The 21,640-nt window shown below is 38.1% G+C and overlaps 2 protein-coding genes and 1 non-coding gene across 8 annotated transcripts in view; 1 reads left to right on the forward strand and 2 right to left on the reverse strand.

The window, feature by feature from the left end:
- Positions 1–11: 11 nt before the first annotated feature.
- On the forward strand, positions 12–13,047 carry Adprm (ADP-ribose/CDP-alcohol diphosphatase, manganese dependent). Of its 4 annotated transcripts, XM_048367076.1 has the most exons (5): positions 3,116–3,133; positions 7,581–7,734; positions 8,261–8,295; positions 9,355–9,471; positions 12,640–13,047. In XM_048367076.1, exons 2-5 carry the CDS (start codon positions 7,607–7,609, stop codon positions 12,948–12,950), a joined length of 591 nt encoding a protein of 196 aa, XP_048223033.1. In that variant the 5' UTR covers positions 3,116–3,133; positions 7,581–7,606; the 3' UTR covers positions 12,951–13,047. The 4 variants fall into 4 exon arrangements, with proteins under 4 accessions (XP_048223032.1, XP_048223029.1, XP_048223031.1 ...); XM_048367075.1 differs by lacking the exons at positions 3,116–3,133; positions 8,261–8,295 and adding an exon at positions 12–61 and having other exon boundaries at positions 7,581–8,207; XM_048367072.1 differs by lacking the exons at positions 3,116–3,133; positions 8,261–8,295 and adding an exon at positions 236–347 and having other exon boundaries at positions 7,571–8,207.
- Positions 7,703–21,640, reverse strand: part of Tmem220 (transmembrane protein 220) — a 24,493-nt gene continuing 10,555 nt past the window's right edge. Inside the window, exon 6 of one of the 3 annotated variants that reach the window (XM_048367079.1) lies at positions 7,703–7,839. In XM_048367079.1, coding sequence (XP_048223036.1) covers positions 7,830–7,839 — 10 coding nt within the window. In that variant the 3' untranslated portion in view covers positions 7,703–7,829. Of the gene's footprint in view, positions 7,840–15,901; positions 16,736–18,660; positions 18,699–21,640 lie in introns of those variants that run through there. The other 2 variants (XM_048367078.1, XM_048367080.1) reach the window with 2 other exon arrangements.
- Positions 9,871–10,058, reverse strand: LOC125366634. Its single transcript, XR_007213926.1, has one exon. It is a non-coding gene; the product is annotated as a U2 spliceosomal RNA (small nuclear RNA).

Raw genomic sequence — 21,640 nt, forward strand, 5'->3', positions numbered from 1 at the left:
CGGTCTTCCCCCTAACCGGCCGTGAGGAATCCCGGACTTTGGCGGCGCCAGCCGGCTTGGGGTAAGAAGTTGCTCTCGGGCGGAGGCGGGCTGAGGGCGGGGGGCCGCTGGTTATTGGGGAAGGGATGGCCTGAGGGGTTCCTGGCTGCACGGTCGGGCCGGGGCTGCAGGTCCTGAGCTCTGGAGACGCTCTCTCTAGCGGAGAACCACATCCGGACCCTTGCTTGGGGGGGAGCCCCTGGCACCCCAGGACTGGGTCAGGGAGCAGGGACAGACGGGCCCGTCTCCCCCGCTTTGTTCATCCCCTCACGTCTTCGTCCAGCTCAATCCAGAGGTCGGCTTGTGCGATTGAAGCAATCTTGGTTTATTTTAAAAAAAAATGCTAACGGGGGTAATTTGGGTGGTGAAGGTGGCAAAACCGAGTTAAGTTATAACCGAAGTGCCCAGCCCTTTTAAGTACAGCACAGCACTGTGCCATATCACATCCCATTTCTAACTACTGACCTAGGGGTCCCCGGTTTCTTTCCATGATCTCACTGCCTTCCCTCACACTCTCATGTTTGTGATTTGTTTGCTAATGACTTTCTCATCTGGGGCGTTGCTTTTTTACTGACACTAGGTCAAAAGCATTCTAGGAATTGTGATTCGTTAATTTGGGAATCTGTTCACGTTGGATAAGCTTTTGCTTATGTCTCTCGCCCTCGCCCTCCTCCCTTCCCCTCCCCCTCTATGATGGATTTGTGAAAACCTCCCCCTCTCTCTTCCTTAACTACAGATTGCTCTCTTACTCTTTATTCTATTTTTCCAGAGATGTCCACTGAGAGGAAGCAACTCTTGATTTAGCTATTACTGGATCTGGAGCAGAATAACTATTGCCCCAGTGAGTGTTAGATGGGACCATGGTGGGTTTATTTTCCCCTCATAACTTGGCCCAACTAGCCAGGTGTATTGTCCTGTTACCCAGTAAGTAAACATTGTAGTTGAATATTAGTGGTGTTTCATCATTCCCAAGTTGAGCTTGAACTTCCTGAAATTAACCCTATGGATAGAAGAGTTCTAAGCACTTAAACCATTGTTAATCAAAACAACCCTCCCTTTTTTTTTTGCCATGGGGCTTGAACTCAGAGCCTGGGTGCTGTCCCTGAGTGCTGTCCCTGAGCTCTTTTGCTCAAGGTTAGTGTTCTTCCACTTCGAGCCATACCTCCACTTCTGTTTTTCTGGTAGTTAATTGGAAATAAGAGTCTTAAGGACTTAAAAGGCCCAGGCTGGTTTTGAACTATGATCCTCAGATCTCAGCCTCCCAAGTAGCTAGGGTTATGAGCCACCAGCGCCTGGAAGTATTTTCCTCTTTTTGTACATGTCAGTGACAGAGCTTGAACCTAGGGCCCATAGCTTAGCTTTTTCTGCTCAGCTGGCACCCACTGCTTGAGCCACACCTCCAGTCCAGCATTTTGGTTTTTTTTTTTTTTTTTGCCCAGATTGGCTCAAAACTAAGATCCTCAGACCTCAGCCTCCTGAGTAGCTGGGATTATAAACATGGGCCACCAATGTTCACTTAAAACTAATTTTTCCATTTTTGAAATTGTTTACAACTAAGATTTATCCTCTTATTTCTGTGTATTTTTACCTGTCAAGTTTTTCTCACACTTGACAAAAAAAAAAAAAAAGATGAAAAAGCACCTTTCTTATTCAGGCAAGGAGCACTCAAAGTTAGCATTCATTTCTTTAGATGTTTAGTTGAGGGTTAATGTGATCAATCACACATCACATAAGCTAAGATTGACTTCAATTTTGTTTTTAGCTGATTTAATTTATTTTTTTATTTTTGTGCTGGTACTGGGGCTTGAACTCAGGAATGATTGCTGTCCTGTAGCTTTTTCGTTCAAGGATGGTACTGTCCCACCTGAGCCATTGAGCTCCACTTGCAACTTTTTGCTGGTTAATTGGATATAAGAATTTCATGGATTTTCCTGTCTATGCTGGCTTTGAACTGAGATCCTCAGATCTTAGTCTCCCGAATAGCGAGGTTTATAGGCAAGAGCCACTGATGCCCAGCTTGATCTACTAAGTTTTATTCATCACAATGATTCTACTAGTAGTTCTATCCTTATTTACTTACCAAAGCATGTTTACAAACTTTTCATATTAAGTTTATACTAACAAATAAAATATTAGTGTCTATTACAACTTGATTATTGGAGGACTTGCTGAGCCTGATTTCCCTGACCCTGGCTAAATGTTACCTAAAATCTCACCTAAACTACTTATAAACCACTAAAATCATCAAATGAGTGTGTTTTCAATTATATAGGTATGTATGTATACTTTTTTTTTTTCTGCCAGTTCTAGGGGTTGAACTCAGGAGGGCCTGGACACTGTCCCTGAGCTTCTTTTGCTTAAGGTTAATGTTCTACCACTTTAGTCACAGCACCACTTCCAACTTTTCCTGTGTATGTGGTACTGAAATTGAACCCAGAGCTTCATGCATGTTAGGCAAGCATTCTACCATTAAGCCACATTCCCAGCCCCCACTGTCAACAGTCTTACTGCTGATGTTCAAACACCTCTCCCCATTCTTGTTTTGCTTTGACAATGAAGGAAACATTTCTGTGAATGTCTCCTCTTGGCTGTTTGAGGGCTTTCTGTGAGGAACTTCAGTCTTCTACCAGTCTTACTTAGATAGTCTAGAAATTTTATTGTATCATCTTACAGTAAGGTTTTAGCAGCAATACCCCACCCTTGGATATTTCTTGTTATTAAAAAAAAATCACTTAATATCTGATGTGGTTTTCACAAGATTTTTGCTGCTTATCTATCACAATTTTTTTGGTGGTACGGGGTTTGCACTTAAGCCTTTGCTTGCTAAGTAAGGACTCTACCACTTGGAGCCATGCTCTCAAGCCACTTTTGCGTATTTTCCAGCTAGAGATTTACCCAAGGGCCATCCTCAGACCTCAGTCTTTCTATCATCTCTTCCTCTGTAGCTGGGATAATTGGCATTGCTTGTTGGACAAGGTGGGATCTTGTTTTTTCTGTGGCTGGCCTTAAAGTGTAATTCTCCCAAGTCGCTGGGATTACATGCATGTGTTTGGCTGCACCAACACTTTTTGTATCTATTTTGAGAGAAAACATTGTAAGTTTTTAAAACATATTATTCTGCTCTGTTAGAGTTTGATGGTTACACGACTTATAACCCCAGCTACTCTGGAAGCTGAGGCTAGAGGGTCACGAGTCTAATACCAGCCCAGGAAAAGTTAGTAAGACCATATTAGAGGGGAAAAAAAACAAAACCCACAAGAGGTTTAAGTGATGGAGCGCTTGTCTAGCATGCCTGCACAAAGCTGGGGCTTCAAACCCTAGTTTCACAAGAAAAACATTTTAAAACTGCAGTGGTTTTAGTTGTCTTAGGGTTCACTGTTGAGATATTCTCAGGCATATAATTAAAAATTCACTTTATTATATACATATGGTCCTTTAGGATTCAGAGATTTACAAAGTAAGTAGTTGCATTATAATTCAGCTGATTCTCACAGCACCTGAGTGAGGAGTCATTTTTCTCTATGAAAAACTGGGACTGTGTTTCAGTGTTAGGTCTTTATTTTCAAAGCTGTCAACAGCTCATCATAATACCTTTCTGAAAACTAAAATTTAGCCAGGTACTAGTGGCTAAAGCCTATAAGCCTAGCAACTCAGGAGGCTGAGATCTAAGGATCATGGTTCTAAGTTAGCCTGGGCAGGAAAGTTCATTGGATTTATCTCCAAATAACCACCAAAAAGCTGGGAAAGTTGCTGTGGCTCAAGTGGTAGAGTGCTAGCCTTGAGCAAAAATGCTCAGGGACAGCACCCAGGCCCTGAGTTCACACTCCAGGACTGACACAAAACAAACAAGCAAGCAATAAATAAATAAAACTGAAATTTAAGTAACAACTTTGCTTATGCAGATAAAACTGTGAGTGAAGTTCACGAGAAATTTGCTATTCTTTTTATTCAAAAACAAAATATACCCTTGGGTCTTCTAATTTGTGCAGATCTATTATCTCTATACTTTAGAAGCTTAAAAAAACAGGAATTTTTAAAAGCATGTATAAAAGTAGCTAGTTATTTACTCATAGTTAGCTCCAACAATTAATTGTCCTCCCCTTACCTACTTTCTGTGTATATTTGTTAGAAAGATATAAGAATATTTATTCTTGGTATTCAGTGGCTTAGAGATTTTTTTTTAATTGTTACTGTAAAGGTGATATACAGAGGGGTTACAGTTACATAAGTCAGCTAATGAGTACACTTTTTTTTTTAACAGTGTCACCCCTTCCCTGTCTCCCAGTTTTTTCCTCCCTACCCCCAGAAGTTGTATAGTTTATTTTCAATGTAGTGTCTAGTGAGTATCATGGCTGCATTTTTTCACTCTTTGTCCCACCACCTCTGTGTTCCCCCTTTACCCTCCCCTGAACAGATAAATGTACACACAAGACAAGAGGCACAGAAAATATAAACAGCAACAAAGGGGTTTCCATTTCTTGAAGTTCATTTTTTTAAACATGGTTTTATATGATCATATGCACATAACTATTGAGCCTTTGCGATCTTCTCCTAAGCCTATCCTTTGGTCTCACTATGTGAATGTCTAAAGTCCCATATAATTTATCATGTCCAAGTGTATTTTTTTTTTGTCTTTTACCATCCAGTGTGTTTACTTGTAGATTTATAGACACATTCTAGTTAATGACAAATGAGGGAAACCATGTAACCTAAGTTTCTTTGGGTCTGGCTTCTCTTAATATAATTCTTTTCCAAGCTATCTCTGGCCAGCAAGGAAACTCAGAGCTCCCTAGTAACCCTATACAATAAAATGCAACTCTGAACTAGCAAGGAGTCATTTCTCTGCCCACTTGGTTCTTCTTTGCCTAGTCTTACTTTTGCAGCTGAGTTTTCAGCTCAAAAGAGAATGTGTTAGCAGATGTAACTAAATAACCAAAGGGCAGTCCTGGCAGGAATAGGTGGATGTAGGTATCCAACAACTGTGTGCCTAGGAATCTTCTTATTTGTGTTATTCAGACTTGCTTCCTTATAAACTGGATTTCTTTTCTATTAACTTTCTCCTGAAAGCGGGCTTTATAAGCATAGCAAGCATAGTTGCAGTACTTGCACTAATGCTCTCAGAAAATGTCCTTGGGCTCTGTTTTTATATCCAGCTTGGATTGTATGCCTCTCCCTAACTCAGGAGGAAACTGGGCTGTGCCATCTCTGCTGTGCCCTCACCCGGCCAGGGGTAGGTGATGTCAAACAATAACATGAATTGAAAGTAGGGAATGCAAAAAATGGGGTGCTGTTGCACAAAGAACAAGAAATTTTGCTGGGTAGCAAAATAGCTGTTTATGGAAAGGAGATCAGATTAATTGGAACCAAATTCCTCTAAGCTATCCAAAGAACACATCACCTAAAGCTCTGAACTTGAATATAAAAACAAGTTCATTTGGGAGAGGATTAGGAGCATTGCCAGACAGTTTTTTCTTAAGCTTGGTAACTGTTCATATGATGTTGCTTGCTAAATTATGTTCTCATTTGCTTCTCTTACTAATTTGTACTTGGAATCACAAGTGCTTGGAATTAATAAGATGAGATTTTTCAGTTGACTTAGATGAGGTTTATATTTTTTAGATGCGGTTTATATTTCTTGTAATTGTATCTGAGTTCTCCACACACATAAGTACCTCTGTAACACAGGTAATCACCCACTGGCTGGAGGATTTTTAGATGGTGATTGAAGGAAGAAATGAGTAAAGAGCCCGAGAACCAAAGAGCCCGAGAACCAATCAATTTTGGGGATTCTTTCTTTTTCTGGGGTTGTTTTATCTATTGTGGGGTTAATTATAGCCCCACAGTAGAAGAAACAAAGTAGCTAGTACTTTTAATTTGGTAGGTTCATAGAGTATATCCTTAAGTGACAACAGTCTTAGTTTGAAAGGAACCCCCACTTTGAGTCAGTATGATGTTGTATCTTCCATCTCTGCAAAGCTGCTTTTACAAGTGAGATTTCACATGTCTGTGAAGGAGTTGATGGGAACTTTAGCTATATTGGGAAAATGACTAGAGACTTGGATTCTGAAAAATGTTAATCAAAATGAAGTTTTAGATTCACCTAGATCTTAACAAAATCAGATGTTACCGTTATAGTCATAACAAATGGAGCTAAAAATTCAGGATTTTCAAGCTTAAAATTAAATTTGTTCCACTTAGCCACTGGGACAGAGCAGAAATCATGTATAAAATGAAAAGATTTCATGTGTTCTCTTTGGTTGTGGGCAGGGAGTTAATAAGATTTTTAAAAACACATCTGGTTAAATTTAAATCCAACTGTTGAAAAAGCAGGAGAACCACTACTCATGAAAGTGACAATACTCACATCAGTGTCTTAGCTTAATTTTTTGTTTTCTTCAGTACTGAGGTTTGAACTCAGGGCCTCGTACTTGTTCAGCTTGCTCATTTCAGCTGACACTTTACAACTTGAGGTATACTTCCTGCTCTTCACTAGCTATTTTTAGAGATGAAGTCTTGTTTGTCTGCTGGTTTCAAGCCTTGATCTTCTAGATCTCAGCTTCATGAGTAGCCAAGATTACAGCAATCAGTAACTGACACCTAGCTGTGCCATAGTTTTTGCTGGACTGCTTTGTGTGTTGGTTTATAGAAGCATGACTCAATGGTAGAATGCCTGCCTAGCAAGTATGAAGCTCTGAGTTAAAAAAAAAAAAAGAAAGAAAGAAAGAAAGAAAAGAAAACAAGCTAGGCCCTGGTGAATCACTCATAATCCTAGCTACTCAGCCTGACATGTGAGAACTGGGAGTCAAAGCCAGCCTAGGCAGAAAAATTCCTAAGACTCTTATCTCCAATAAACTACTCAGAAAAGGCTAGAAGTGGCACTGTGGATCAAGAGATAGAGCATTACTAGCTGTCCACAGAAAGAGGCTCAGGGACAGCATCCAGGCCCTGAGTTCAAGCCCCAGGACTGGCAAAAAACAAACAAAAAATCCCTTCCCCCCAAAAGAAAACCACCACCACCAACAGTTTTGCCTAAATGAGTGAATGGATAAATAGATTTTCTCTCTTTTCATATTAATTTTTTTCCCCACTTATTCCAGATATAGAAGAGAAACTTATTTTAGTGAGCTAGCCATCAACAAAGAAGAAAGACCCAGCCCAACACAAAGTGATCTACAGTAGGAATCTGATACATAAAATATAGTAGATAAATGGGCTCGGTATATACCTTTATGAGAACCTCAAAGTTTTGATCGAATTGATGGATATCTGTGGGAAGGGATGTAAATTGTGTTCATGGTTAAACTGGATGCAACATTAGAAATTATTTCAGAATTGAATTTGGCTTTACTAGAATTAGAATGTTCATTATTGTGATATTGCCCTTCTGCAAATGGTTGTTCTTTTGAAGAATGGAAGTTAATATCTCTTTTACATATGGTCAGGCTGCCTAATGAGTTTATTATTCAGTATTCACTTTATCATTTTCTTGAATCCAATTAGATACTTCAGATACTTTTAATTATATCTTTTACTTCCTTTAGTTTATTTAGAAGCGTGTTTTGATGTTATGGCTGATGAACAGAATCCCCAGAGGCCAACTGATGGTTCAGAACAACTCTTCTCCTTTGGCGTTATAGCAGATATCCAGTATGCGGATTTAGAAGATGGATACAATTTCCATAGAAGCAGGCGGAGGTATTATAGACATAGTCTTCTTCACTTACAGGGTGCCATTGAAGACTGGAATAAAGAAAGCAAGACCCTTTGCTGTGTCCTCCAGCTTGGAGATATCATTGATGGCTATAATGCAAAATATAAAGCATCAGAAAAGTCTCTGGAACTTGTCATGGACACATTCAAAATGCTCAAAGTTCCAGTTCATCACACATGGGGGAACCATGAATTCTATAACTTCAGTAGAGACTACTTAGCGAACTCTAAACTTAACACAAAGTTTCTAGAAGACCAGATTGTACATCATCCTGAGACCATCCCTTCAGAGGATTATTATGCGTATCATTTTGTACCATTCCCTAAATTCCGGTTCATTTTACTTGATAGTTATGACTTGAGTGTCTTGGGCATTGATCCATCTTCTCCAAAATACCAGCAGAGTATGAAGATACTGAGGGAGCACAATCCCAATGAGGAGTTGAATAGTCCTCAAGGTGAATTATTCCTTAGCACTGAGAATCTAATGCATTGTCTTTAAATTCTTCAGCTACCTTTTATTCAGCAGAAACATGGATGATTCAGGTAAAAGTATATTGTCACTGTTGTTGAGGGTCAGGATTTCTCATGAGCCTGATGTCACAAAGGTCTGATTATAGTTGATTCAGTTTTCATTTATTTAACAGATATTTGAATGCCCATTCCAGGATGAGCACTTTACAGTATCTTTTTTTTTTTAAATAAAAGGAATGAAATATACTAGTAGGTAGGAGAGATAATAAATAAATACATTAATTAGCTTTCCAACACTGACAAAATACCTATGTAACTAATTTACAAGGAGGAAGTTTGGTGTGGATCATGGTTTCAGAGTTTTTAGTCTATGGCCCCTTGACCTTACTGTCTTTGGGCCTATGGTGAATCAGTACATTGTCATTGGGAGCGTGTAATGGAGGAGCTGCTTGCCTCATGGCAGCTTGGAACACAAACATAAATGAGGGTCTAGGGTCCTGTTATTGCCTTTGAGGGCACAGTCCCAATAATCTAACTTCTCAATAAACCCTAGAACTTTGGGGAACATTGCACATTCAAATTACAGCAAATCAGTGGAACCAAAACCAGACTGTTTCCACATTGATAAGTTTACTAAGAAAGCAGTATGATAGTACAGAAAAGAATTATAGATACTATCTTAAATTCGGCGAAAGCCTCTCCAAGGAAAGAAATATTTAAGTTGATGTCTAGATGACAGAAAGGAGTTATACACAAGGAGAAACAAATGCAAAGGACTAAGTAGATAAAACATTGGCATTATTAAATACAGGGATCCAGGAGGTAGAAGATGATTTGGAGGATAGGAAAGTACAAGAATATGTTGTGGGGTTCAATGGACATAGAAAGGCACTTGTATTTCCTCTTCAAAATAGTGTCAGTTGAGTAAGCCAGTGAATATCAAGACTAAAATAAGATACCATGTGATTTATTTATATATTGACCTAAATTCTTATGACTTGGTATTTTTTTCACTGTTAATTAAATATTTCCTCAAAAGAACAAGTATGTTGCATTAGCTAAACTTAAATGCCCAAATGAGGAAAATGGCATTGGATGTCAGATTCATTCTGATCTACTGAATTCATTCAGGACTTTCTGAACCCCAGTTTGTCCAGTATAATGGAGGATTCAGCCAAGAACAGCTCCACTGGTTGAATGAAGTTCTTACATTCTCTGACACAAACCAAGAAAAAGTGGTGATTGTGAGTAAGTATTGAAATTCTTTATCTGGTAGCACTAGCATCTTAGAGGTTGGGAAATGTTGGCTATTGATACTTATGTCTTGATATTCTCTGTCTATAGAATGGATGGTTAGTTTACATTTTTCATTGAAATATAACCCAAATCAAAGAATAACATTTAAGGATAGGTCAAAAAAGAGTTGTAAAGTAACAGAACCATCTAGTGCTTGTAGCTCTTGTAGGATTCAAAATTGAATTTCCCTAAATAGGATCAGTTTATATAGTAATTTTGTGTGTAGCATAAATGGGGCTTAAACTCAGGGCCTTGAGCTCTCATTTAGCTTTTTTATTCAAGGCTGGTACTCTATAACTTGAGTAACACATCTACTTCTTTATGTAGCTTTATGTTTTTCCTTTTCATTGGAGAAGTTGCACCATTCCTGGATGTATTACAATACCAGGCCCATGTGGAGTCCATGGACAGAGCAAGCTTCTATTCCAACTCCCTGCTCCAAAAATCTATTTAATATCCTGTTCTTAAATAAAAGATATATCAGATATTAAACTGATTTAAGAACAGACAGTTTATGTAGTAATATTTAACTGAGATATTCAGTTTAGGTTCCATCTCAGATCTCCGTGTTAGCTTGTCTCTAAGTAGCCACCAAACATGCCATGCCCCCCAGCTGAAACAAAGCTGAGGTAACATGGGATGAGTATGGCTCAGGTCACCACAGAGTCCCAAGGAAATTGGATTTGAGTCATTTTTTAATAGACACACTGCCATAGGAGATTATAGAAATTTGGAAGTGCTTAAAACATGTGCATGTGCCACACACACGAAGAAACATTTGGATTTGCAGTGTGGCTGGCGGGCTTGGTTTGGGGACTTAACACTGAACTTCTTGTTTTAAAAATCAGATGAAAAGAGGATAGAAGCCATTTGGACTCTTATTTATACAAACTGTATGTCCCTCAACACTTATCAAACCTACGAGCTACAGTTTTCTTAGTACTACATCTAATGGGATTATGAATATGAAAACCCTTTGAAAATGCTTAGGCTCTTCAGATGGTTGATCACATAAAATTATATTTATCAACAGAGGTAGATTTTACATATTAGTCTTCTATTGATATAGCAGAAATATACATGGAGTAGGATATATATATATATATACATATATATATATGTATATATATATATATATATAAAAAATTTTTTTCCAGTCCTGGGGCTTCAACTCCGGGCCTTAGCACTTCCTTGGCTTCTTTTTGATTCAGGCTAGCACTTTACATTAGCCACAGTGCCACTTCTGGCCTTTTCTATATATATGTGGTCTTGAGAAATGGAACCCAGGGCTTCACTAGGCCATATTCCAAGCCCCAAGTAGGAATATTTGATTGTGAAGTGTGGAGGCTTGGAAAAGATAAGATGCCCTTGGGCATTTGGCTCAACAATCAAGAAGCTGGAGTATTTGTTGACTAAGGTTTGCTTTTAGTTTTCATCTGGTAAGTTTAGAGTATTGTTGCTGAAAAGGACCTAGGAATCATCTAGCCAAATCATTTAATTTTAAATAAAGATAAACTAATCCTCAAGAACTTGAAGTATGTAGCTATTCACATAGCTGCCACCAGAACTGCATATGTTCATGTTGTGTAGCCTATTTTTCATTTCTTCATCCGTTTCCCTTTGTTGATGGCAGTGTATCTGTCTGCTTCAGTAGCCCCTTATATTTCTTTACTCTTTGCTGTAAATTTAGAAACTAGATAAGCAAACCTAAGTTCAAATGCCTATTTGAGGTCAGGTGGTCAGGTGTCTATTATACTCTAGTGGAGATATTGAGTGGGCAGTTCAGACATGAATCTAAAACTCAAGAAATTTAAGCTAGATATATAAATGTAGGAGCTAAAAGAACATAGATAATATTTAAAGCCACATAAGTCACTGAGACACGGAGTCATTATGTGCAATAGAGAAGTCCAAGGACTGAGCACTTAAGGCATTCCTGATAGAATGTTGGCAAACTGAGGAGAGACCAGGGAAGGAAATTGAAAACTAGTGGCCATTGAGGTTGGAGGAGGAAAATTAGTGGTGTCCTGAAAGCCAAACACTTCCAAGGAAAGGGGGCAATGAATTGCCTCATTTGATGGCTGAGTCAGTAAGGCTTCTACATAGCCAGAGTCTTTGTGCCTTGTATCTAAAAAGCCATCTTAGTGTACAAAAAATCTGTTAACCCCTGTTCCCCTATTTTGCTTATATTATAAACAAGGAGATATTAAGTAGAAGCATGTTTCATTTCAGAATAAAAACAGACACTAATAGAAAGAAGAAAAGTGATGTATTGGGAAGAAGCAGAGATGGAAGTAAGCTTGTTACTTGGTCCTTGCATGGTCTAAGCTCACAGATGTGTTGGCACTAGTAATTTTAAATTCTCTTAGATCCACCTCCACGTATCTTGTGTGAGGTCCAGTATAAGCTTTGGCTGCTTTGGTCAATTTTCTCATCTCTAAATAGATACGGCTACCTTGATCTCAGGGGAATATTAGAAGACTCTAAAGAACTGTTTCAGCTCTCCAGCACTGAGTGTTTATATAATGACACACAATCCATAGCCAGTCCCTAGACTGATCTTTTATTTAGTATTATGTCTCTCTGTGTATGTAATATTCATAGTCCAGGAAATCAATGAGATCAGATTACAGTACACTATCTGTCTCAACTTTGGCTGCCTTTGCAGACTGCCCTGTGCAAGCTGCCCTTGGGCTTCCTTATGGTTTGTGGAACTCAGGACTGTAGACCTCAGGATCTCAGGAGTTTTTCTCTACAGAAATCTCTCCCGACTTGCTTATGAATTGTCTTTTTTTTTTTTTTTTTTCCTGTTGTGGGGTTTGAACTTAGGGCCTGGGCACTGACCCTGAGCTTTTTCGTTTTGTAGTTATCCTCACTGTGTAGCCAAGGCTGGTCTCCAACTCATAATCCTCTTGCCCCAACCTCCCAAAGTGCTAGGATTGTGTCATGTACCACCTGTTAGACTAGTTTTTCATGTGTATGTGGCTTCTGTTGGTTTTACTCCATTTTCATGAATAATAAGCATTGTTGTTGTGTTTATTTCCCCTCAGTACTAGCATTTGGACATCTATCTCGATGGAAAAGATATTTCTTAATTGGTTCCTAACTTCTCTTTACCAGGCCATGTTCCCATTTACCCGGAGGCCTCTGACAGTGTGTGCCTTGCCTGGAACTACACAGATGCTCTGGCGGTCATTTGGTCTCACAAGTGTGTGGTTTGTTTCTTTGCTGGCCACACACACGATGGCGGCTACTCAGAGGATCCTTTTGGTGTACATCATGTCAACCTGGAAGGAGTTATTGAAACAGCTCCAGACAGCCAGGCTTTTGGCACTGTGCATGTCTATCCTGACAAAATGATGCTGAAAGGAAGAGGCAGAATTCCAGACAGAATTATAAGTTACAAGAAGGAAGAAGCTTCCCATTCATAATCTGATCTATCCTATTTGACTTTGTGAAATCAATGACTGCTGCATGTTTATCCTTACCACACCAAAAGGGAAATGGAAATAAACATTCTCAATCCCATTAGGATTCTGTTTGCATATCAAATGTATCGATGACTTCAGTGTGTGTTAGTGAAGAGAAAACATTCAGAATTGTCACTTTTGGATAGTATATCCAACACGGAAAGTTAGAAACAGACTAAGCTAGGGAGGGGACTCCAGTGGGAGAATTTAGTTCTGATGAGGGATTTTATTTAGCCTTACTTGAAATATTGTTTTGCTTTTTTACAAGAATATATTCATGTGAACTCTATAACTTAAAATTCATGATTAAAAAATAAAGCTCGGGTAAACTTTTTCTGTTCACAATGCACTGTGAATGAACTTTGGATAGTTTTGCTCTGAATACCTATAATAGGACTTCGTAGGTTGTATTTGTTATTGTTGTTTTTTGTGAGCAAAAGCTATCAGAAGCTACTTCACAGTGAGTGTGGTGCCCCTGTCAGGTCATCTGACCCATGGTTCCAGATCAGGCACCACTGCATCCTTGTGTCTGCTTAGCTAGGTTTGTTTACCTCCTGTGTGACACCATAATTGGTAAATGAATTTACCCTTGATAACTTTCCTAACCATGGGGCATGTTTAACAGTTTAAGTGTAGAGAAAATTTTATTTGGGTTTAAAGAAACAATGAAAAAATACTAGTCAACATAAATGTGCCTGTTGGGGACCAGTGTACTACAATGTGCTACTTGGTGGCTTACAAGTGTTCTCTGAGAGTTCTAAGGGTGGTAAGTCTGAAGTTACTGAGCTAAGACTAAGGTATTGACACAGCTATACTCTTTCAGGAAGCTTGAGGCAGAGACCTTTTCCTTGCCCTTTCCAGGCTTTGGATACCTGCATTTGTGATAGAGGCGAAGTGCTCCATCCCTAGCAGTGCTCCATCCATTTTTTGTCCTTATCAAATCTGAAAACTCCCATTTTGCAGCATAAGACATCCGTTTACAAGGCTAATCACCTACATGTTCTTTTGAACACTGGTACTCAGCCACAGAGATGAAGTCCTATACTCAGACCTATCCATGAGTAAGAAACATCCACAGATGCAAATATGTGAAACTGAAGGTCATACAAAAGTATGTGTGTGTGTGTGGGGGGAGCATTTTGTTTGAAGGGACTAGAGATGATAAGAAAATGGAGTAAGTGGCAGAAAACATTTCATGTAGAATAACAAGCAAGAGCATCAAAGACCAGCTAAATTTACGAGTGTCTAACAGTGTTATGAGGGTCCACCAAAGAGACTTGGGGCCTGGCAGAAAAGGATGGAGTAGGGCCATACATGAAGAGCCTTGAGTAATAGCATATACACACAAAAAGTATATTTTGAACATTACTGTCACCTAAGCACAGAAGCATGATGTGGAGGGTGGGTAGGGCCTACATGGAATTTGCAAATGAGTCGGTTTCTTTGTGTATGACTGTAATAGTTAATTCAATTGGAGACATCCAAGCCATATAGGCTACATAATGCTGGAAAATTCATCTTTCATGTGTATGTCTGCCATTCCTGGAGTTTGAACTCAGGACATGGACATTGTCCCTGAGCTTTTGTGCTCAAGGCTATCTACCACTTGAGCCTCAGCTCCTCTTTTGGCTTTGTGTGTTTAATTGGAGATGATGGACTTTATGGCTATGGCTGGCTTCAAACTCCAATACTGAGATCTTAACCTCCTGAGCAGCTAAGATTACAGGCATGAGCCTCTGGCACCCAGCTTTCATCATTTTTAAGTGTTTTACTGACCCTTAAAATAAGTGACATCATAATTGCATTAATATTAGTTATACATTACATCATTTTTCCCTGATAGTTTGACTTCAGAAGCCACTGTCACAAAGATAAAATAGTGCATACTTTCTGTAATATACATATGATACTGTTGAACTGTAAATTAAAGAGACAGAATATTACTCATCTTCATTCTCTTGATATGTGGCAGGTACTAATTCATCTCAATGCTTCAGAATTTCCTCATTCTTATGAAACAGTATCTGACCAGAGTTGGCATAGGTAGAAAAGTTAACATTCAGATATCTACCTGAAATATGTTAACCACATTAAAATTTTTAAACATTCTAGCAAATTTAAAAAATAGACAAACTTAATTTTAATAATTTAAACTGACAAAATATTAGCATTTCAATATGTAATCAATCTAAAAATACTTTACTTTTTGTATAACATTTAAAAAAATCTAGTGTCCCTTATACACTTATAGCCCATCCATTTGGACACTTAATTTGTTATTGGAAAAACTTAATTTGGATTTAGATATCTAAATTTGCATCTGAAAATGATTCATGTGCCCAAGTTGTTCCTATACTTAAACATTTTATAAGGGTTGAAAAATCAATGTTTAAGTTAGAATGAAAAAATTTAAAGAATGCCCAGTGCCAGTGGCTTTTGCATATAATCCTAGCTATTCAAGTCACTGAAACATGGAGAAGTGAAGTTCAAAGCCATCTGGAAGATTTCTTTTTCAATTAACCAGCAAAATACCAGACAGCAAGCATAGGTCAGGTGGTAGAATGCCAGCCATCAGCAATAAGCTAGCTAGAGCACAAGGCTTTGAGTTCAAGCCCCAGAACTGGTGTATGCACATGTACACACACACACACACACACACACACACACACACACACACACACACACACACACCCTGCCTCTCAGTCACCCTAGCCACAGTTCAAGTGCTCAATAGCACTTTACCTCAATAGCAATTTAAATGGCCATATTGGAGAGTACAACCCTAAAATGCTCTCCTTAAGGTCACTTTGGACACATTTTAAAAACTGCATAGATTTTGGCCTTATCATTTAGAATAGAAATGATGAGTAATTAATACTCTTTCTTTCTTGATTGGTCCCAAATTCCTTTTCCCCACCCAGCTTCTTGTTCTTTTCAAGTCATGTCCATGCCTTTGGTTTGTTTTCAGTTCTCATCTAGTTCATGCCACCCTACTCATTCAGTATAATGAGATTAGTTAGTGACATAGTCCTTTCTGACTTGCTCAGCTGCAATACAGTGCCCAAACTCTGATCCCTTGATTTTAATGATATGCAGTCCTCTGTAATCTAAAAGCACGTTATATATTCAGAGTGCCTTTGGTTGTAGTAACTTTAAGTATGTAGGCAATCTGACATTAACACTATAGATAAGGAAATGCCAGGAGGTTTATATATTGCCCAATCCACATGGGCAGTGGGAAAGTGAATTAGAACTCCATTAGCTTTGCCACTATACTACAGGCACAATATACTTCAGAAAAAGGCGTCCAGGGAATCAGATTCTACCCTTATTTATCCCATTCAATCATACATTGTAGGGTAGACAGCTTTACATTTTTGTGTTTTGTTTTTGTGGTGGCATTGGGGTTTGTACTAAGGGCATCATCTTTGTTATACAGACACTTGATCACTTAAGCTGCATCTCCAGTCCACAAAAGTTCAAAAGACTCTTAAATCAACACTAAAATCAGCTAAATTTCCTGATCTGGGAAACGGTCCTGTTACTCTGGTATGTACATTAAAAAGATAATTTAAAGTAATAATTCAAAAAATACAATCCTTGAGTTTCTTTAAATGACTGTTTTGCAGTGAGTTGGCCAAGAGGCCCTCATCTCCTTGTTTATATGTATGTAGACCCATGAAATCAATGGGAGAAGAGCAATTGTAACAGCTATCGCCAAGTGAATTCTTCCACCAACTGTATTCCTGTAAAGACACAAAAATTATCATAAGTAAAAGTCACTAAAATCATAGATTGTTTTGGAAGCATGTACAAAGATTCAATTGGTAAATCATAAGATGACATTTTAGTGTTTTTTTTCTATCAAAATATAACTTGTAGAATCCCTTCTGTTTAAATCTTTGTTGTTTATGTATGTTGCAAATATCCTTGTCCCACCTAATGATGTCAGTAAGTTACCTGTAATGTCTATTTCAGGATTTAATTTGTTATTGTTTTGTTTGTGATTTTTCCATCTGTGATCATGACTAAGATTACTATGTAACACTCCTCCCCTTTTAAATGCTTTTCACAAGCTTTGATTGGGAAAGGTTGTTTTCCCCTCATCAGTGAATTAGAAAGTGTAATTTCCTGTTCCTAGAAGTGTTTGTTGATGGCTGGCATCATTTCTTTCTTAAGTGTTAGATTTCTCCAGCTGTGTTCTCTAGGCTTAGAGTTTTCTTTCAGGGAAAATTTAAATTATAGACTTTATTTAAGAAGAAAAGGCTGAAAATTAGTGAGTTAAGAGTCCATGAAGATAGGAATTCTCCAGTTCAAGGAATTAGGAACAGAAGAGCAAGTTAGGCAGAAAGAAACAAGATAAAAGCAGAAACTAGTGAAATAAAAAAATTAACATAAAAATAAGAGAATCGACAGGGCCAAGTTGTCTTTAAAATGGTTTGTAGCACCAAGTCCTTTGAAGTTCTTCTTGTATTCTCAATTGAATTTTTAAAAGTTTGTTCCCTTGATAAAAATTTTCTAATTTAGGGCTGGGGATATAGCCTAGTGGCAAGAGTGCCTGCCTCGGATACACGAGGCCCTAGGTTCGATTCCCCAGCACCACATATACAGAAAACCGCCAGAAGCGGCGCTGTGGCTCAAGTGGCAGAGTGCTAGCCTTGAGCGGGAAGAAGCCAGGGACAGTGCTCAGGCCCTGAGTCCAAGGCCCAGGACTGGCCAAAAAAAAAAAAAAAAAAAAAATTTTCTAATTTAGTATCATAAAGTTGTTCAAAGTATCCTCAGAATATTTTAGTTTCAGTACTGGGGCTTGAACTGAGGGCCTCAAGCTCCCTCTTAGCTGAGAGTCTACCACTTGAGCCACTGTTCCAGTTCCAGCTTTTTGCTGAATAACTGGAGATAAAGAGGGCTTTGTCTGCCCAGGCTGGCTTCAAACCTGGATCCTCAGATCTTACCCTCTTGAGAAGCGAGGATTACAGGTGTGAGCCACTGGTGTTTGGCTTCTCTTGACCTTTTGTTTAACTTTTTCTTCAATTTTTGTCAGGATCTATCAGTGTTACAAATAATTTTAGAGAATCTTTATTTGGTCTTATCTGTTCTCTTCTATTTTGTCCATTTGTACTTAATTGAATTCTGCTATTATATTTATCTTCTTTTTTACTTTGAGTTTAACTTGCTGTTTTCCACCCACCTTTATTTATTTATTTCCAATTCTGACAGTAATGGCATTTGAACTCAAAGCCTGGCCCATGCTAAGCAGGCACCTAGCAACCACCTGAACCATGTCCCTTAGGCCTTTTTGTTTTGGTTGTTTTTTTTCCCTACACACACACACACACACACACACACAACTGAGTATAAGTTACTACATATATTTTACAGTATACATTTTAACCTTCACAATGATAAAAAATCATCATTCTACTCTACATAGCTTATGAGCTTTAACAAAACCATTTCTTCCAATTTCTGTGATATACACATTACTTCCCTTTTGTTTAGTAACATCTGTTTCCTCTTTCTGTCATTCCTTCCTTCCCATCCATGCCCATGAGTGGCTTAGTTCATTTTCATCAATGTCCAATGTAGCTGGTGGGCCCCTCTACTATATTATTTTTTTCCACCCTCTTTCCACTCATTCTGTGCCCTCCTCCCAGCTTCCCTTGGGTGTGCTCGAGTATATCTGATATATGAGGTAGGGTGCATAATCATCTAAAAAATAATAGGACATATTCAGAAGAGGTCCTTTGTTTCCTTATCTTTGGGGTTCTAAGAGGTGCTTGGGTCCCAAGGCTATCCTCTTTTGTTCTCACTGTATTTTGGTATCTTGAGTCCTGTTTACTTTGTTATATCTCATTGTGTTTTAAATCGAACACCCACATTATCAATGTTCTTGGCCTAGCTCACTCAAAATGATTTGCTCTAGTTCCATCCATTTCCCAGCAAATGCCATTATTTTATCCTTTCTAATGGCAGTGTAAAATTCCATTCTATATAGGTACCACCTTTTTTGAATCCATTCATCTGTAGTGGGGCATCTGGGTGGTTTCCATATCTTGGCTATTGTGAACAGTGCAGCAACAAACATGGAGGTGCAGGTGTCCTTGTCATATTCTGGTTCCTGTTGCTCTGGGTAGATTCCTAGGAGTGGTATGGCTGGGTCATAGGGTATGTCTATGTTTAGCTTTTTGAGGAACTGCTGTTTTGTTTGTTTTTGAGATAAGGTGTCACTGTTTTCCTGAGGTTGGCCTGGATCATATTTACACCACTCACCATAGTTGGGATGATAGTAATATGTCATCATGCCCAAATTTTCCAGTTGGGATGAAGTTCATAACATTGAGTGGCCTTGACCTATGATTCTCCCAATCTTCAACTAGGATTAAAGGCATGAGCCACTGGCTTTCTCCTAAATTCTTGAAAGCTTAACTCATTACATTTTAACCTTTTTCTCAAATATATATGTATATTTAAAGTATCTGTAATATATATTATATATGAGCATATAATATATATTAAGTCTTTAATTGCAATTTTTAGTGGCATCCCACAAATTTTGGTAATACTTTCCTAATCCTGTTCAGAATATGTCTTAACCTTCATCATGATTGCTTTTCTGTTCCAATTATCATTTGAAAGTGTATTTCTTAACTTCCACACATATAGTGATCATCAAATTATATTGTTAATAGTTTCTAGCTTAATTGCACTGTGGTAAAAAAAATCATCATCGATAGGATTTCAGTCCTTTGAAATGGAGATTTATTTTGTTGTTGTTGTTTCTTAATACTTAGCATATTTGTGATAAGAACATGAATTCTACCATTAATCTTCAGATGGTCTAACAATGACCATTAGGCCAGATTTCTTACTGTGTGGTTAAAGTCATATGTGTGTGTGTGTGTGTGTGTGTGTGTGTGTGTGTTTTACTTTTTGCTACATTAAAGAATAAGAGAACTATTTTAATGTCTCCCACAATAACTAGGGTAAAAAGTTTTTAACCTTTCAAATTTTGTGCTGTAAGTTTTAGTGATTCTGTTAGGTACATATAAATTTAGAATTGTTATGTCTTTTTAATGAATAGAAGTGGTCATTAAAAAGTGCCTTTCTTTGGCAACTTAAGTGGACTTTTTTAGTAAGTAGTGCTTAGATAACCATATAACCATATGGAAAAAGATAATATTGAATCTCTTATTGTTTATTCATTTCATTACTTCAGGATAAGTTATAAAGAGTTTTGTGTTGTTGGGGAGACGTGGGGGAAATGAGGGAGGAGGCAACACAAGTTGGATAAGAAATGTACTCACTTCTTTACATATGAAACTGTAACCCCTCTGTACATCACTTTGACAACAAAGAAATGAAAAAGAAAATTTTGTTGTTGTTTTGGCTATACTGGTATTGATCACAGAGCCTTGGGATATAAGTACCACTGAGCTACACCCCTACCCAATTCTTAAGACTTAAATGAAAACTGAAACCACACATATAAGAAAATTTATGTCAATCTCTTTATAGTAAGAGAAGGAAGTATGTTTTCACACTATATGTTTGACTCTAAATGAAGAATCAATAAGAAAAGGATAGTCAAATTTGCTGACATGAATATAACAAAAGAAAGTGAAAACAACAAACTGCAAAAGAAAGTATTTCTGGCCTTATAACCAAAGATTAATTGACCAGTATATAAATGTCTTCTAAAAATAAATAATACTAAACCTGGGAAACAAATTTGACTATATCCTGGAGATGGACCAATGTTTCATAGAAAAAGAAATATAAGCTGGTTATGATAGGTTATGCCTGCAATCCTGGCTGGTTCGGAGGCAGAGATGGGGTAGATTATGATTTGAAACCAGCTTAGGCAAGAAGTGCAAGAGATGCCATAAAAGTGCAAGAGACCTCATCTCATCTCAACCAATAAAACACTAAATGTGGGTGGTGGTGCACACCTGTCATCCCAGCCACATGGGAAATATAAATTAGAGGATCATAATACATGCCAGTCCATACTTTTTCTGAGATCCTATATCAAAAATAACCAAAGCAGACCTGGGAATGTGGCTTAGTGGTAGAGTACTTGCCTAGAATGCATGAAGCCCTGGGTTTGATTCCTCAGTACCACATAAACAGAAAAAGCCAGAAGTGGCACTGTGGCTCAAGTGGCAGAGGGCTAGCCTTAAGCAAAAGCTTGGGAACAGTGTTCAAACCCTGAGTTCAAGCCCCAGGACTGGCAAAAAAATAAAATAACTAAAGCAAAAAGAGTTGGCAATGTGGCTCAAATGGTTTCTTTCTTCTTTCTTGGATGTGGATTGGACAAAAGTCTTGAACATGCCAGGCAAATGCTTGGCCACTGAGCTACATTCCTAGAAGTTTGTTCTTTTTTAATTTTTTTATATTTTTATTTTTTAATATATATATATTTTATTATCAAACTGAATTACAGAGAGGTTACAGTTTCATACATTAGGCATTGGATACATTTCTTGTACTGTTTGTTACCTCGTCCCTCATTCTCCCCCTCCCCCCTCTTCCTTACCCTTCCCCGCACCATGAGTTGTTGAGTTGTTCAGTTCATTTTCACCAAACAGTTTGTGAGTATTGCTTTTGTAGTTGTTTGTCTTTTTTTACCCTGTGTCTCTCGATTTTGGTAT

The sequence above is a fragment of the Perognathus longimembris genome, chromosome 17 (genome assembly GCF_023159225.1).
Source record: "Perognathus longimembris pacificus isolate PPM17 chromosome 17, ASM2315922v1, whole genome shotgun sequence".
NCBI lineage: Eukaryota > Metazoa > Chordata > Mammalia > Rodentia > Heteromyidae > Perognathus > Perognathus longimembris.